Source organism: Nanorana parkeri, unplaced genomic scaffold (assembly GCF_000935625.1).
Source record: "Nanorana parkeri isolate BGI_ZX_2015 unplaced genomic scaffold, ASM93562v1 scaffold48, whole genome shotgun sequence".
NCBI classification, from domain to species: domain Eukaryota; kingdom Metazoa; phylum Chordata; class Amphibia; order Anura; family Dicroglossidae; genus Nanorana; species Nanorana parkeri.
In genome coordinates this window covers 848,566-865,103 of record NW_017306316.1, presented here as the reverse complement: position 1 = coordinate 865,103, position 16,538 = coordinate 848,566, and the positions used below count along the sequence as shown (strand labels likewise).

Genomic DNA, 16,538 nt, shown 5'->3' with positions numbered 1-16,538 from the left:
TGTTGGTGTCTAGTTTGTATGTCTGATTAATGCGAAATGAATAAAAAGATATTTTTTTTTTTTTTAAATATAAAACAAAATAAAACAAACAGCGCCTTCTCCAAGTGCATTAACGTTTATTAAAAGACTACTCACATGGGGGTATAGCGAAATAAGCAATAGGAATCAAAACGGGTCCAAGAGAAGTCCAACTAGCTGACGCGTTTCTGGGGGAGCATACTAGCTCTGAGGAAGGGGGAAGCTCCCCCGAAACGCGTCAGTCAGTTGGTGTTCTCTTGGACCCGTTTTGATTCCTATTGCTTATTTTGCTATACCCCCATGTGAGTAGTCTTTTTTTTATTACTTTTTTTATACTCCATTTAATAAACGTTAATGCACTAGGAGAAGGCGCTGTGGCCTTGAGGACGGTAGCCTTCCCCGTCAATGGTTGACATTGAAGAATTTCTCATGCTGAGCGCTGTGGTGTACTACAAGGTTTCCTTTAAAGGTATAAATGTCTGAACGATCACTGACCCATCTCCATGTCTGGGGTTTTACGTAGTTTTTCTCTTTATCATATTACATTTGTTAGAACATTTGTCGTCTGGCTGATAAATGAAGGTTTCACATATCTTTCTGTGTATTCCAGCTACTTGTCAGAGGAGGAGGTCTTGGACACAGAAAATCCCTTTGTACAGCTTGTGAGTGGAGTTGTGTGGTTGTTGCGAAACGGCGAGGTGTATATTGGCCAGAGCAAGAAAGTAGAATGCGACGAGACTCAAACTACAGGTTTGCTACTTTGTCACCTCCCGTCTTCCTCATCCAATTGGCACAGTTTGGGGCAAATTCTATACTAGAGGGAATTATTTTCATAAAATTCCCATTGTAAAAAGTATTTATTTTGAAATATCCGTCATGTTACCTCTAAAGTTGAACTCCAGGAACAAATATTGTCTAAATCCAGGAGTCGTGTATTCTTACTTCAATCTTGGTGAGTTTTTTTTTGTGTATTTCTTCCAGATCTGTGCAGGAATCAAGTGTAAAACTTTCCTCTGCTCAGGAACTTCCTGTAATATACTGCTCTCGGCTCTTGTGCAGGGTGACTGGTCTTGTATCAGCCCCCTCCTGTAGTTTCTGCAAGCAGCCTGTAGTGGGTGGAGACTGCTGGGTCCCTCCCACAGCTCTGCTCTCTGCACAGTACAGTACTGCGATTATGTCACTGTTACTTTTACAAGTTTAAAATCCAGTTTGCAAATGAATTTGGTGCACACAAAGTGAATTTACCTCCTTTGTGGCTACGGAGGAATATATTTTTTTGTGCCTGGAGTTCAGTTTTAAAGGATAAATGCACTTTTAGGTAGGTGATGTGCTGTCAATCCACAAAGGGAAGGCTGATGAGGTACTGAAAAACAACGAGAACAGAGCGCCACCTCCTGTGTTAAATCTTTTTATTAAATGAATAAAGAAGGGGGTATATGTACTCACAAACAAACGTTTTCATCACGCTTGTCAAAAGGCCAGCGGCCACATTGTCGGTTAACCCAGCATAATTCCATCCCGACTACATAACACGGCTGCCTCCGGTCACATCACTAGCCACAGTCAGCTAGAAAGACGCATTTCAGGGGCACGCCCCCTTCCTCAGAATCTTGTAAGGGGGCGTGCCCTTGAAACGCATCAATTAAGCTGAGTGCGGCCAGTGGATGGTGATATGACCGGAGGCAGCCGCGTTATGTAGTCGGGGTGGAATTATCCTGGGTTAACCGACAGTGTGGCCATTGGCCTTTTGACAGGTATGACGAAAACTTTTGTGAGTACATATACCCCCTTTTAATTCATTTAATAAAAGATTTTACACACGGAGGTGGCGCTTTGTTCTCTTTGGTTTTTTTATGTACGTGATGGGAGCCCCAGAGCCTTCGGATGAGCAGCCCCTCAAGATTGCGTGAAGATTCTGAGCCACTTAACAGGGGGTGGCGTGTTTAACGGCAACCATTAGCGCCAGGAGACAACAAAAATGTTTCTGCTTGATGATGTACTGACATCGCAGGATGAGTCTGTTCTACCTCCAGTGCACACTTTGACGTTTGGGTGCATTGGAGGTGTCGGAATCATCTTTTAATTGCATTGCCACCGCTACAGTCCATGGGAACCATTACCCACATCTGGACAGAGCTTTTATGCCTGATATATTCCGAAAGCTTTCTGCAGAGCAATAATGTAAAAAAACAAAGCACATTGATTAGAATTTAAGGATTGCTACAGATGAAAAAAATAATTTGCGTACATTTCACTTTTATATATTTCTTTTTGCAGGAGTGGCCATGCACTATATATGTCCAAAAATAATAAGGGTGATCTAGTCATCCTGAGATATGGCTCTCTCTTCCCAGAGCTGTTCAGACAGATTTCTTCAATAATGTACTGTTCAGCAGACAGAAGTTATTAGCATATACAGCCTGACAATGGGCTTGGGTCAAACGGCATTCAGGCCCACACACAGATGGTATCTCAATGGCTTAGTGTTTCAGGGCTGATTACATAGGACGTCAAGTATACACATATCTTGTATTAAGATGTTAAAGTATTGTATACTGTGTTTAAGTGCACTTTCTTCTTCTTTTCAATACAATTTACCTGCCATTTGTTCACCAGGTAATTTTGATGAGTTTATTGATACGATGTCGGCTAGGACAGCAGTGGGACACGATACAAAGGGACGTCTTATTCTGTTTCATGCAGATGGACAGACTGCGGGGAGAGGGTAAGTCCCTCTACAAGTTAACTACACATTTGCATGTAGGATTCTCATATTAAGTAGCTGTTCATAAGAATTATTATTATTTTAAATCTGCTTTAAATTGAAAAAAACGAAACTATTTGAAATAAATTAGATGACACTTGTGTGAAAATCCTACATTCTTAAAGTAGAACGATGGCCTCCCATTAAAATCGTATGCTGCAGCACTTGGTTATATGTACATCTGCACTCACAGTTTTCTCTTAGTTGCTGTGCAGAGTCCCACAAATATCTGTTGATCCTACCAGTAATGTCCACCTAATGTAGCTTGCTGTGATACTGTGGTTATAGGTCAAGTATAGCACATTGGACTTTTTAGGTACCCGCTCAAAGACTCATCAAAGCCATGATTAAAATGTGAGGAGGAGGTGGGCTCTCTCCCACTAGTTACACTATTCCACCAATGTATAGATAACATAATAGGGATCCTCTAGAGCAGTGGTTCTCAATCAGTGTAACCTCAGGACCCACATTTGTCTTTGGTCATTAGAGTATAATTAAAGTCTCCGGTTTTTTTGGTTTTTTTTTTGCATATATCTACTGCTGGCAAGCAGTAGATATATGCAAAAAGTTTTAAAAAACGCTTTAAAAGAGGTCAATACTTACCTGTGTCTTCCTCGCGCGCTCCCGTCCGAAAATTTGAAAATGCTCGAGCGGCCGCAAAGCATCTTGGGGCGCGAGCATGCGCAGTTCACATTTTCGGCCGGGAGATGAGGAGAGATACAAGGCAAGTCTATGGACAGCGTGCACCCGCATGCAGACACCGTGGGACAGGTAGTGCCAGCAAGGACAGGAGTCAGCGCTGGAGGGACAGATGAAAATGACAGGAAAGAAGAAGATCGGATTAAGAGACATCATTTAAGGTAAGTGCTTTAATTAACATTGGGGGGAGGGAAATGTTTTTTGGACTTTAATGTCACTTTAAGTCGCGACCCAAGTTGCCTTGCAGTGGAATGCATGGCATTGCAGTACCAAGCATTCGGGTGCAGGCAATCGGACTGTGGGCGGGAGGTGCATTTGGGGTGTCATTCAAATTAATGGTAACCCAACATACCTTCCACACCAGAACGTGCAGTAGGTGCGATTGCATGGCACAGTGTTACACGCACTGTACTAGTTTGAACGGACTCTCAAAAACACTGACAGACACACACAACCACAGACACAATCTCACACACACACATACTCTTTTTTTTTTTTGTTTTGTTTTTTAAGATGCACCCAGTCTTCCTACCTTACGAGAACTGGAATGGATCCTCAGCTTGGGGTCCAGTGTAGGCTGCTGTGCTGTGACGGAGCTCCATCCATATGTGCATTGCTTGTACAGCTCCCTTGCGTTCCCTGTAGAGGTGCCAGGAGCCAGAATGTGAATGGCTGTTTGGCGCGAGGAATTGATGGTGCTGCGATAGGGGGGCTGAAGAGTCTCTCACCTAGAAAAGTGGAAGGCATGTGGCGACCCACCAGTTGAGAACCAAGGCTCTAATTAAGGGGCCCTAATTAAACAGGATAGCCAGAGGCTGTGAGAGGCTGGATACCCTTATTAGCTCTCATGTGGGGTCAGCTATCTACAATTCTGACAATATGGAGGAGTAGAGTACAGGAATTGGTGGACATCAGTGCTAGAATCATCTGTATCTATTTTACCTGATTTAATGGGGCTTCCTTAAAGTTATCCCTACACTCGCCCATGATACTTTTAACAGGCATATCTTTGAACGCGTTTCTATGGTGACTACTATACTATACTGAATGCCTCACTAGAAATCCAGAGGAAGTGGAACATACATCTGTGAAACGCGTTGGCATAACCCCATCTTGATTTCCTACTCTAATCTATCTATGGAACTCGGTCTGGATTATCCTGTGAGATATACGGAACAAGATGGGAAATATAAATACCATGGAGTGATATCAGATGGGGATATATAGAGGCATAACCTGTATTGATGTCGCTTTGGTCAGTTCCAAACTATATGTTGTTTTATTACTTTTAAACTGTTGTTTATTTAATACATTATTGTATTGTTCTATACAAACATATTGTCTTTGAGTGGATACCAGAAAAGTCTGATGACGGCCACAATTCGCACGTTCAGACCCAGATTTTCGGCTGACAGTCCAGTCTTTAAACACTTTAACAACAGCTGCTCTTGAACATTTAACGAATTCTGCTGTTTTGCTGATACTCGCTCCATGGCTCCGAGCGCCAACAATCATTCCACGTTCAAAGGCTGTTAAATCGCGTTGTTTCCCCATATCTTCAGAAACAAATCACTTCTACTGTCGTGGTAAATAACCTGTTTCCCTATTTATAATGGTCTGGCCCTCTAGCAACTTCAGCGTGAAATTATAGCTAATTTGCCTACAAACGTCAGGTGGTCATAATAATCTGGCCACTCAGTGTATATGTCAGGTGCATTCCGTTTGGCAACAAAGTATTTCTTTCCCTTCAATTACACCATGTCGTGCAATCTAGGTAACTAAGAAAAAGGATGGGATGGGCAGGTCTGTAACCTCAGCTTTGCTTACACATGGAGGTCAGAGATTATTCTACATGGACTAGCTATTGCTAGAGATACTTCAAGACTCTGACAGATACCTTCTGGTTGGTATTCAGCAGGACTGGTACAATGGGGCACAGACAGCAAAAATACAAGGGCTTGATTAGAGTAGATGAGTAGCGTTTAATCACAATATTGCAGTTTAACATGATCTTTTCCAAAAACGAATATCTTCATTACTAAAAAAGTATGGAGGATCATTGCTCCTTGTGACACCACCAGTGCTTGGCTATCAGTTATGTCATGAAATATCTCCAGCTCACTGTATAAGTGTGAATATGTTTTGTAGGAGAAAACGAAAAAACTGAACATGTTGTCTTTTGAATCTTCAGCCTAAGCTTGTGGGAGATGGCCAATTTCCTGAAAGCTCAAGGTGTTTACAATGCCATAAACCTTGATGGAGGAGGATCAGCCACTCTGGTACTTAATGGGACTCTGGCCAGTTATCCTTCTGACCACTGGTATGTACTGACATTTCAGTCTTCTCTAACCACAATAAGGGATATATTTCTATTTGTAGCGAAATTGCTATGTAGGGTTAATGCATAACATGGAGTGGATGTTGGGCTGAACATTTACAGAAGAGTGCTTGGCTATCAGTTATGCCATGTAATATCTCCATAGCTTTTATACTATACCCATTAACATCTTCAGAGACTATGAAGCTCTCCAAGGGCTATGTATTGGATGAATGGTCTGGGGCAAGTTGTTTTAAATAGTATTGCTTTTTTTTTCCACAGCTGGTTTAAAGTTGATCTCCAGCCTTACATTCAGTCTTGCACAGTTGCACAGGCTCCTCTCCTGTAGCAAAATTGCTTAGTCTGTTTTCACTGCACAGACCGAGCACAAATTGCATTGCAGCCCCCTAGCAGTTGCTCTTAATCCTTCAGCAATTTAGATAATCTTTACAATGAAAGTTAAATGCTAAACGTCAGTACACAATGCAGTGGATGATCTTCTGTATGTGGATCCTTTTGCTGCTACACACCATTGTTCACGGTTAACTTATTTGCAGACTGTCACAATATTAATTCTTGTCTTTTTAGCCTGAATGACTCAATGTGGCGCTGTCAACGGAGTGTGTCTACTATTGTCTGTGTCCATGAACCATACTGTGATCCCCCTGACTGTGGAGGCCACGGACAGTGTGTTGCAGGAGCGTGTCATTGTACCGGCTACTGGACGGGAAGTTCGTGTGATGTCCTCCTTTGTGGTCCTTCAAACTGTAGTGGTCATGGGATGTGCACCCAGAGTATGTATTTATTTATGTTGGTGTCTCTCATTCCGTACCCATTTTTAATGATGTATTCATTTACATTTGAAGAGAAACCTTTTAAGGATACCCACCCTAATAACTGACGAGGCCATAGAATTTAATTCACAGTACATTTCTAAAGGCTTTTTAACTTATTTTCATAAAATAGAGTGGGATCTGCTGTGTGCAAGCAGTTATGTTAAGCTTGCAGTCCCTTCATCCATTCTTTGATTATCTCTTTGGGGGCTCCTTGAGAGCAGCTCTGCCACTAATAGAGGACTTTAGGAGCCTTGGTTCTTTCTGGGGAGATGAGGCTTTAAAAGAGAACTATGGGGTAAGTGTTTTTCCCCATAGTTCTCTTTAGGGTCACGGGAGGACATATACTATCCTCCTCCCGTGACCCAAAGCTCAGTATATCGCGGTTTATTGCCCGCAATATACTGAGAGCGCCGCAGGCAGGATGGATCCCGACAATGCTGCGTGAGTGACAGCTGGCTCTGCCTATCTAGAGGCAGAGCCAGCTGTACCCGCCCCCCTCCCCTGTTCGGTTCTCCACTCAGCACTGGAGGATCGGAGAGGGGAGGGGGAAATCCCTGCAGGGAGATGATCAGGGAAGTGAGCCAATCGGTGCATGTTTCTGCTCACTTCCCGATTGATAGAGCCAACCTGTGACAACTTCTTTGTCTCACAGGTTGGCTCTAACTATGAGGATGAGTGGAAATCACTCACCTCCTAGTTCTCCTTTTTAACTATGGAAAACCATACAAAAAAGGTTTTCCAGCCCCCTTACCAACCAGTCTGCAAAAAAACGAATTATAGTGTCCAACTATTTGCGTTAAAAACAGAGGTTTTAGTTGCACAACGTTTTTAAAATATGTGGAAGCCACACTGGCTCGTCAGGGCTATTTCTTTGTAGTGTGGTCTGAACTTTAATCTATTGGAGCATATATAGCATTGGATAAAGTGAGTGCTGGTATGCCTGGAGGTAGCCCATCCCTCCTTAAAGGCACAGACACCAGAAGCTTCACACCTCACAGTGGCAGCTGAAGCCCCCAGTTTTGTTTAGATTGTATAGAACTGTTCAAATGGCACCAAAATGCACATATACCCATACAGTGTGTTATTGTGTATTGCTGTACCATGTTTTATAATTGTTAGGGGATTTAGAAATATGTGCAGCTCCCTTAATGTGCAAATCTAGACTTTACCCATAAGTCACATTAGGCCCAGCCCGCTTCTGCTTCATCGGCATCTCTGTTGTTCCCTTGTTTGGTTGTCTTATTTATCAAATAGGAGGTTCAGAAAAGGGGGAGGATGTGGGCCAAGTGAAACATTTAGTCTAAGGGAAATATATTACATCTTGGTTCAGTATATTGCTCATCATTTAGCCTGTTTACTCTAATGTTCAATTCCTAAACTGTTCTACTTTATTTTTCTGCAGGTGGTTGTAAATGTGACGCTGGCTGGAATGGCAGTAACTGTAGTAATGGTAATTTTCAAGCTTACATCATTTACGTAGTTAAAGGGCTACAAAATTAATTAAAGGGATAGAAGGTCTGAGTTATGAAGACCACCTTCAAAATGTAAACTTATTCACCTTAATTGCAGTCTTCAAAATCATCAATAGACACTACAATATTTAGAACAAACTGTTTAATCTGAAAACTGTATTGAGAACACGGGGACACAACAGGAGGTTGGAGGAAAGGGGGTTCAATCTTAGAATTCGTAAGGGTTTTTTACTGTACTGTGAGAGTTGTAAAATTGTGGAACTCCCTTCCACAGGCGGTGGTATCCGCAGATATCGTTGATAAATTCAAGAAACTCAAAAAAATGAGTTTCTTACCTCATGTTGGGTACGAGGTGTGGGCCCGATATGATGAGGAGGACCTCCCTTGCAACCCCGTCTGATGACCACTGGGGTGGAGACAGTGTGCTCAGGCAGGGGGTGCACGTGTGCCGGATCACGGGTTTCAGTTGTCTGCAGCAGATGATAGTGGAGCAGAGTAGGCAGCCGTGCAGAGGTAGTGGAGACAAGCCGGGTCAATATTGGGCGGGCAGCGAAGTACCAGACAGGATCCAGAGAATGGTCAAGGGATAAGCCGGGTCGGTATCAGGCGGGCAGCGCAGTACAGATGGATAATCCAAGGGGAACGTCAACAAGGAAGCCAGGTATTTGGGTAATCAGGAGTACACAGGAGCAGATCACAGATGACTGGTGCTGACTAGCTCAGCAATGAATCCCAGTCCTATGGCGCTTTAAATAGGCTGACACATCGTACCGCGCATGCGCCGACGTGATGACGTAATCCGCGCATGCGCAGTAACCTAGCGTCACACCGTGCGGGGCGGTCCCCGCCGGGTCACAGGGCACCCGTGACTGCGCCTGCGCGGCCTAGCAGCGCTGCCGGAACGCCCCCTCTGTGCATGTCGCCGCACAGTGGCCTGGATTGGGACACGGCAACTCCCGCGGGACGGCACCCGACAAGGCTGACGAGCCACCCGGACCGGACCCTGACCTGCCCGGACCGGGACCCGACACCTCACTTCATCTATGAAAATATGGGCAGTGTTAGAGCCATACAAATATAGACACACAATAACATACACTCATACACACACAGGTTAAACTGGATGGACCCTTGTCTTTATTCAACCTTACCTACGATGGTTCTATGTTACAAAGTGACACTAAACTCAGGAGTTAAATCCTAAAAATGTATTTAGGTACCTTTTTAACTTTTAGCAAAATGTACAAGTAGACATGTTCACTTTCAAAGTGAATGTTCACTAATCTAAGTGAATGAGGTAAATTTAAAAGAAAATTAAAGTGACACTAAACTCAGGATTAAAATCTTGGTTACCAGCACTCACTTTATCCAATGCTATATATGCTCCAATAGATTAAAGTTCAGACCACACTACAAAGAAATAGCCCTGACGAGCCAGTGTGGCTTCCACATATTTTAAAAACGTTGTGCAACTAAAACCTCTGTTTTTAACGCAAATAGTTGGGCACTATAATTCGTTTTTTTGCAGACTGGTTGGTAAGGGGCTGGAAAACCTTTCTTTTTGTATGGTTTTCCATAGTTAAAAAGGAGAACTAGGAGGTGAGTGATTTCCACTCATCCTCATAGTTAGAGCCAACCTGTGACAAAGAAGCTGTCACAGGTTGGCTCTATCAATCGGGAAGTGAGCAGAAACATGCACCAATTGGCTCACTTCCCTGATCATCTCCCTGCAGGGATTTCCCCCTCCCCTCTCCGATCCTCCAGTGCTGAGTGGAGAAACGGACGGGGGAGGGGGCGGGTACAGCTGGCTCTGCCTCTAGATAGGCAGAGCCAGCTGTCACTCACGCAGCTGGGCGGATCCCGTCATCTAAGTCGGGATCCGTTCCAGGTGCGGCGTCTCAGTATACCGCGACGCTAGTTTGTGTCCGCCCGTTACCCCAAGGAGAACTATGGGGAAAAACACTGACCCCATAGTTCTCCTTTAACTCCTGAGTTTAGTGTCACTTTAGTAATAAGACTGGCACCAGCAGTAGGTATAGGTACCCTTGGGTCACAGCATCTTCCCAAGAGCTTTTAAAGGTGGAGAAACTGAGCCTGTATGTTCCTAAACAATGTTTACCCTAAAAAAAGAACTGCTAAAGTGCACGCACCATAAATCTTTTTCATTTATAAAATCGGTCTTTTAAGGAAAAAAAAAAGTTCAGTTATATCAAAATAGAAGATGCTGCGTATAACTAAAGTAAGGCAGCAAAGTAAATGTAGCATTATAAATCGGTAAACACTGATTTGTAAGGTTCCTTATCAATATGCAAACATTGCTTTCCCAAATCTTGGGAACTGGTTCATGTCAGAAGCAAAAACAAACCCCAGTGTACAAAGTCCCTTAAGGACAACAAAGGAGAGAACATGGAGGAATGCTGACAATGTCTGACCAAGGGGAAAACAAACTCAGCACATCAAAAGGTTCTATTTTTCTAGCCGTTGAGTGTGTAGCTATTTGTCTGTAGGCTGATGAGTTAAGTGATCATAATCAATTCACACCCGTTTGGGTAAAAATGTATTAAGCTTGAGAACGTGGGAGCAGTATTAATGGCGGAGGGCATCAATAAAGTGTACTGGACATCCAGATAAGCAAGTGATGTCATCATTTGACATTTACTATGTGGAAGGAATGAATGTTCTTTCACTGTTAATATCACTGTTAATATTCCACGTTCTTCTGTCCAGCATGTATTCAGGGTTACTACGGAGATGGTTGTGCCAGCAAGTGTCAGTGCCAGAACAATGGGACATGTGACCACATTAATGGGAACTGTATGTGTCCAGATTCAAATCAATGGGCTCAAATCTGTGAAGGAAGAAAGGGTTTAACAATATTTATATTTTAATATAATAATGCATAAATAATGCATTACTGTATTATGTTTACCCAGGATTCGGCCATTGTAAGATGAAATCCAATTAGAAAAATGTTTGAGTGTTAGGTGAAAATATTTATAAATAGACCCTTTTGCACTGTTATTGTGATGTAAAAGTGCACTGTATACACGAGTAGTGAGTTCAGCAATATCTGTGTGTCTGATATACTATTTATAATTATATTGCCTAACAATATAAATGTCTTATTTTTTTGCAGTGTGTCCATTGGGTTTTTATGGTTTACAGTGCCAGAAGGTTTGCCTTTGTGAAAAGCAGTGTTACTGTGACCATGTTACCGGGAGCTGCAATGTTACTCGTGCACCTGTAGTGACAGAGCTACTTATGAAAGGTTCGCTTTTATTTGTTTATAAAAAAAAAACTTCAGATGTATTCTGTCTGGTTTGACTGCAATAAAGACTCCAGTGTGTTTATGTGCTTCATTTGAATTAATGTTATTTTATTTCAGTTGGTTATTGTGTGGAATCGCTGATGTATGCGTCTTGGTGGAAAGCAGTGCCTTCTGATTCCAAAATAATATATTTCACTGAGTAAGTTTCTTTTTTCTCTATTTTTACAAAAGTTCCTCTCTTTCTAGGTCACGGACACATGCTTTCACATAAGGGTGAAAGAAAGGGTCAGCTTAGTGTTTGCACATGCATACAGGCAGGCTCTCACAAAAGTCAGCTTCATTTACGTACATGTGGCCAGGACTGTACAGGCCGATCTAGGACAAAAGGGAACAGAAAAAGGGAACTGGCCGTACCAGACGATACAGTGCGCAAGGACTGTAATATGTAATATTGCGGTTTATAAACTACTGACTGGCTTTCCCTCGAGAGCCAGTGCATGAAACAAGAAGAGATCACCGCTAAACTGTTAATGCTATTCAGGAAATAGTGTAGATTTGCTACTGAATGCTATTCAAGTGGTTGACTTTTATGAAAAGTTTAGTGCAGCCAGATTTTCTGCAAGGGTGCCTCCATCAGCTAATCGGCTGCTGTGGAGGCACCCATGCGCGCACGCTCACAGCCGTGCCCGCACCTTGCTGTGTGAGTCTATAGCGTGCAGCCGGCCACGCCCCCACTTTTACAGTCACCATGAGCCTATGGCCCCTCTGCCCTCAGTACCCTCCCCCACAACCAGGAAGTATCTTCCCGGTCGAAGCAGAGATTACAAGCGACCACAGGTAAGTGTGCGGGGAGACGGGGGGTATTAGAAAAGTACTGGGTGTTTTTTGCCTTAGTGCAGAGAATGCATTAAGGCAAAAAAAAAAAACACCAAGCCTTTAATACTACTTCAGGGTGGATGATTCTATATGGAGACATATAAACAAAGCTATAGTGAGTTGAGACAGGACAATACTTGACGTAAAAAACACAATGACTTCATTTTGTGCAAGCTGAGATTTAGCAGACAAGGATATTTGTAACTATAGGGATTTAGTTGAGAGGGTAGCCCTCCCCTAAGACTAACCCTGGCATGCAAATGGGAACCGGACAGCAGTTAAGCTCAGTTTCCTAAATCTAAGTTTAAAGGCTAAGTTCACATTTAAAGAAAATAGGCAATGCAGTCAATGGCCCCAGGTAGTAATAACAATTGCGCAGCTTTTAAAAATGCGTAACAATGCAAATGCAATACCTGTAGGCCATCATCGCATCCCTCCCCTCCAGTAGCCTGGCCAAAAAACTCCCATAGCTATCTGTGCCCCGTCCTGTCATAACCTTGTAGCTGTTGGATGACCCCCGGCATCACGCAGCAAAGATAAAGCGCACTTCCTCATTCTAATCCCTGCGCGTGGACACTCTCCTGTCGCAGCATTGCTGAGTGGATGAAGGCATCAAGGGCTGTTTGTGGGATATTCGATCCGGGTATGGCTAGCATTAGTTACTGACATATGTAGGTCACACAGATTCTGATTTTCATTAGTCCGTGTATGTAGCTGACCACACACCAGTAGAATTTCATTAGAAAAAAAAAAAATTCTGAACTTTTCTTCAATTTTTCTTCTAGTTAATTGGATCAAATTAACAGTTGTTTTAGATGTCAGATGAATTTCTTACAGTGAATGTGGTTTTTGTTCAGGAAACTGTTCATTTCCAAAAACCAAACAAAATTTCTAACAACATTCCCAGATGGCATTATCAAATGTTCTGACAAGATTTTTCGTCTGAATGTTAGTATGAAAATCTACCAGTGCATGGCCAGTTTACCTACATTGGCAACAAACAAGACTAGAGGCCACCACCTAAAGTTGGTGGAGAAAAAATTCCAGCACAATACGGCCGTTCTTTACGGGCCGGCTGTTAGTCGTATGAATGAGGCCTATAGAAGAACTCTGGGCAAAACTTTTCTTAGCTGCTTGTTTTTGTCTAGGTTAAAAAAAAAAAGAAATCTGACTCGAGTATAAGCCGAGGGGGGCACTTTTCACCCAAAAAAATGGGCTGAAAATCTCGGCTTATACTCGAGTATATACGGTATATACACACCTGAACCATGGAACCGGCTTGTTTTTAGACCGGTCCTTCCAGCCTCTCTCCCCCTCCGCTGCAGCAGTATAAGATGCCATAAATCATCACGTTCTATAAACTGTGTGTAGATGTGAGACGCTGAGGAGCATTTCAATGCTGTAGCGGAGGAAGAGACAGGCTGGAGGAAGCGGTGTCACAGCCGACTGAGCGTTGGGCAAGTATAACTTTATTTTGGTTCCTGGAGATCTTCTTTGATCCAATTAGGGACACATAAAAGTCGAATTGGTACATGTCGGTAATTAAAAGAATTAGTATCCCTGATACTTATATAGTGGTATAATGTTTAACCTACCCTCTTCTTTGCAGACAAACATGGGCAATAGTAAGCTGCACTCTTGCTGTGCTCCTCGTGATCAGTGCTGCATTTAATATCAAGCAAGTATGGACATGCAGAGAAAGACGTACAGATTGGACCTATTCCTACCAGCAGCTGCGAGAAATGAATGGAAATGTGGATGTTCCTGATATGTATGAGGCCTGTGACTTGTACAACTCCGATTTCGATGTGGAAACCTCGCACCTTGAAAGTGGAAGTTGAAGTCTGGGGTGTAACATAAAGCAGATGGATCAGCACCTACCTATGCAGTCTGTGACATGCAGAAACCTTGTGCCTTAACCTCATACTGGGGTTTCAAAGCTTGAAGATATTGAATGAGTATTCCATCAGATATCTGATGATAATGGTACAGTATTCAGGACACTGTTATGATCTTGATAAAAGGTATATGTATTTTATTATATGGACTGCATTGCCATGACACTGGATTTATGTGTTAGAAAGTTCCTTTTTGTACTTGTCCTCCACTGTTCAAGTGCCAAATATGTTTTCTGTCTTATAGCTAGTGGAGGGCACATGTTTGTATGTACAGAAGCAGACAAGGATTTCTATCTTATCTGTAAACTTCCTGATTTTTTATTTATATATATATATACACACACACAAAAAATCTGAACTACCTGCTTTACACACAGACCAGTTACTATGTGGAAATGGGTGGTGTAAAAGTCACGGAGGGTTGCAGCAGGTGATGTGTTTAAATGTACTCTTGCTTGGTTCTATGAATGTTATCTACTACTATGCTGTGAATACCCTGAACAATTTGTAATTTGATTCCCTGCAATTTCAAAACAAACAAAGCTGAATGAGTCAGAAGATATTTCCACCCTCCCTCCCTGTGTGTTGGCTTATACTGACTGTATGGATTTTCAATTAGAAGCAGTCATCTAGTGAGCAGGCATTGCAGGGCTTTGTTTTGGGTTTTTTTTAACCAGTATCTCTGATTTTGGAGTTCAGCTTCAGCCCAGTCCAAGGGTGCTATCTGATATGTCACTGTAACTGTAGATTGTTGCTCTTTGAATACCATCAGGTCTGAAAAGACAGACTATAGTCCACTAAGCTTTTGAAACAACAAAGGACAAAGGTCCAATTGTTTACAAGGGGCTCTGTGATGGACACTAGGGGATAGGAGATTTGAAACCAGAAATTCTATAATGCAAAGAGCAGTACAGTACAGGATTACATGCTAACCAATCACATTTTAGTATCTGTGGTTTACAACTCTCAGAACAAGATGACAATGTTGATGACATATCGTGTGTTCTTTGCCTTATTAAAGTATAACTGCACTTTGAGTTCTTCTATTCTCCCTTGTCTCTTAAGTCTGTAAATCCTGACATGGAGGACCCCGCAGCCTTCCAATGTTGTTATTTACTGCCATATTGATGGATAGAAAGCTGCCCCAGGCCAGGCCACCCATAGAAGGGACGTTGTGGCTGATCAGCTCATTACATCACACTCTAGTGATGGCCGGGAGTGGCTTCTTTACCACCACAACAGCAGCACAGAGAACACTGGGAGGCTGCAGGCCGAAGTGTGTGTGAGATAATCCATTACCTTAAGGCTGGGTTCACACCTAGGCGTATTGAATATGCGCATTTGTTTATGGCTGGTGTACCGGCATTCACATACAATTTGGACACCCTGATCCTCCTCACAGGCCGGTTTGCTCCTGGTTCCCAGACCCACACAAGTAAGTGGTTTTTCATATATATATATACACATTGTTTCCCTTGTCACCTTCCCTGCTACGTCCGATCCGGTCAGCCAGCTGACCTAGTTTTGCGCCCTTTTGTTTTTTGGTTCTCGTTCTGGTATTCATATCCACAGGCACTCCTCCTGGGTCTCAGGGCTGCATGCTAGTTAGGGTCACATTATCCACCTCCCCAAGATCACTTCAAGAGCGCTGTTTGTACGATTTGTGTTTTTTTAACCCTAGACTGTATTGACTGTGTGCGTGTGTAGACTGATTGTATGGGCATTTATCATGATTTAGACATTTTATTTCCCTTGTGTAGACATCCAAAAGCCCTGAGATTGCTATTAGGTGCTGCCATATTGGGAGTGATGTCTGCAGCCCCAGCAGACTCTGAGCTGTCACTCAAACAACAGTCTGTAGTGTCCCCCCTCATCTGGCTGCTACATAAAAAGCTATGTAGAGTGGTGAGGGGAAAGTGGAGATTGCTGGGCCAGCACAGGCAGTTCGACACTCATAGAAGAAGAGCTTATCTCTAAGTAGAAAGGGGACTCTGCTAGGAAATTGACTTGAAGTCCTGAAGTATTCAAATTTTCTAGCAAGGTCAAAAGTATAACAATAAAAATAATTTTATAGAAAGAAAAAAAACTCTGTAAATAAGCATTTTAAATACTTAATTTGTCTGTGCTTTCATCTGCCATTTTCTAAGTTGGTGACAGGTTCTCCTTAAGGCAGTGTCGCAGGTCTCTGAGCTCCCTGTTCTGCTCCGGTTATGTGAAGATTATTTGATGAGTTGTAATTGGTGAGGGTGCTCTCCGCACACCTTTCAGCAGTCCCAGCCAGTAGAGATAAGGTGCTTGCAGTAACTCCCACGGATGGCACCGTGTAATGCACAAAGTAGAAAGAATAGGTTACCAGCACTCAGATTGATTTCAAATAGATAAGTCCTTTT

At 42.8% G+C, this 16,538-nt stretch overlaps 1 protein-coding gene across 1 annotated transcript in view; it reads left to right on the top strand.

Annotated features, from left to right (window-relative positions):
• NAGPA (N-acetylglucosamine-1-phosphodiester alpha-N-acetylglucosaminidase) overlaps nt 1–14,312 on the top strand; it is a 21,913-nt gene extending 7,601 nt beyond the window's left edge. The window contains exons 3-11 of the mRNA XM_018573698.1: nt 629–768; nt 2,635–2,743; nt 5,673–5,801; nt 6,387–6,592; nt 8,037–8,084; nt 10,834–10,956; nt 11,243–11,374; nt 11,492–11,573; nt 13,860–14,312. Of these exons, the coding sequence (XP_018429200.1) occupies nt 629–768; nt 2,635–2,743; nt 5,673–5,801; nt 6,387–6,592; nt 8,037–8,084; nt 10,834–10,956; nt 11,243–11,374; nt 11,492–11,573; nt 13,860–14,091 (1,201 nt within the window). The 3' untranslated portion in view covers nt 14,092–14,312. The remainder of the gene's footprint in view (nt 1–628; nt 769–2,634; nt 2,744–5,672; nt 5,802–6,386; nt 6,593–8,036; nt 8,085–10,833; nt 10,957–11,242; nt 11,375–11,491; nt 11,574–13,859) is intronic.
• Nucleotides 14,313–16,538: the final 2,226 nt, after the last annotated feature.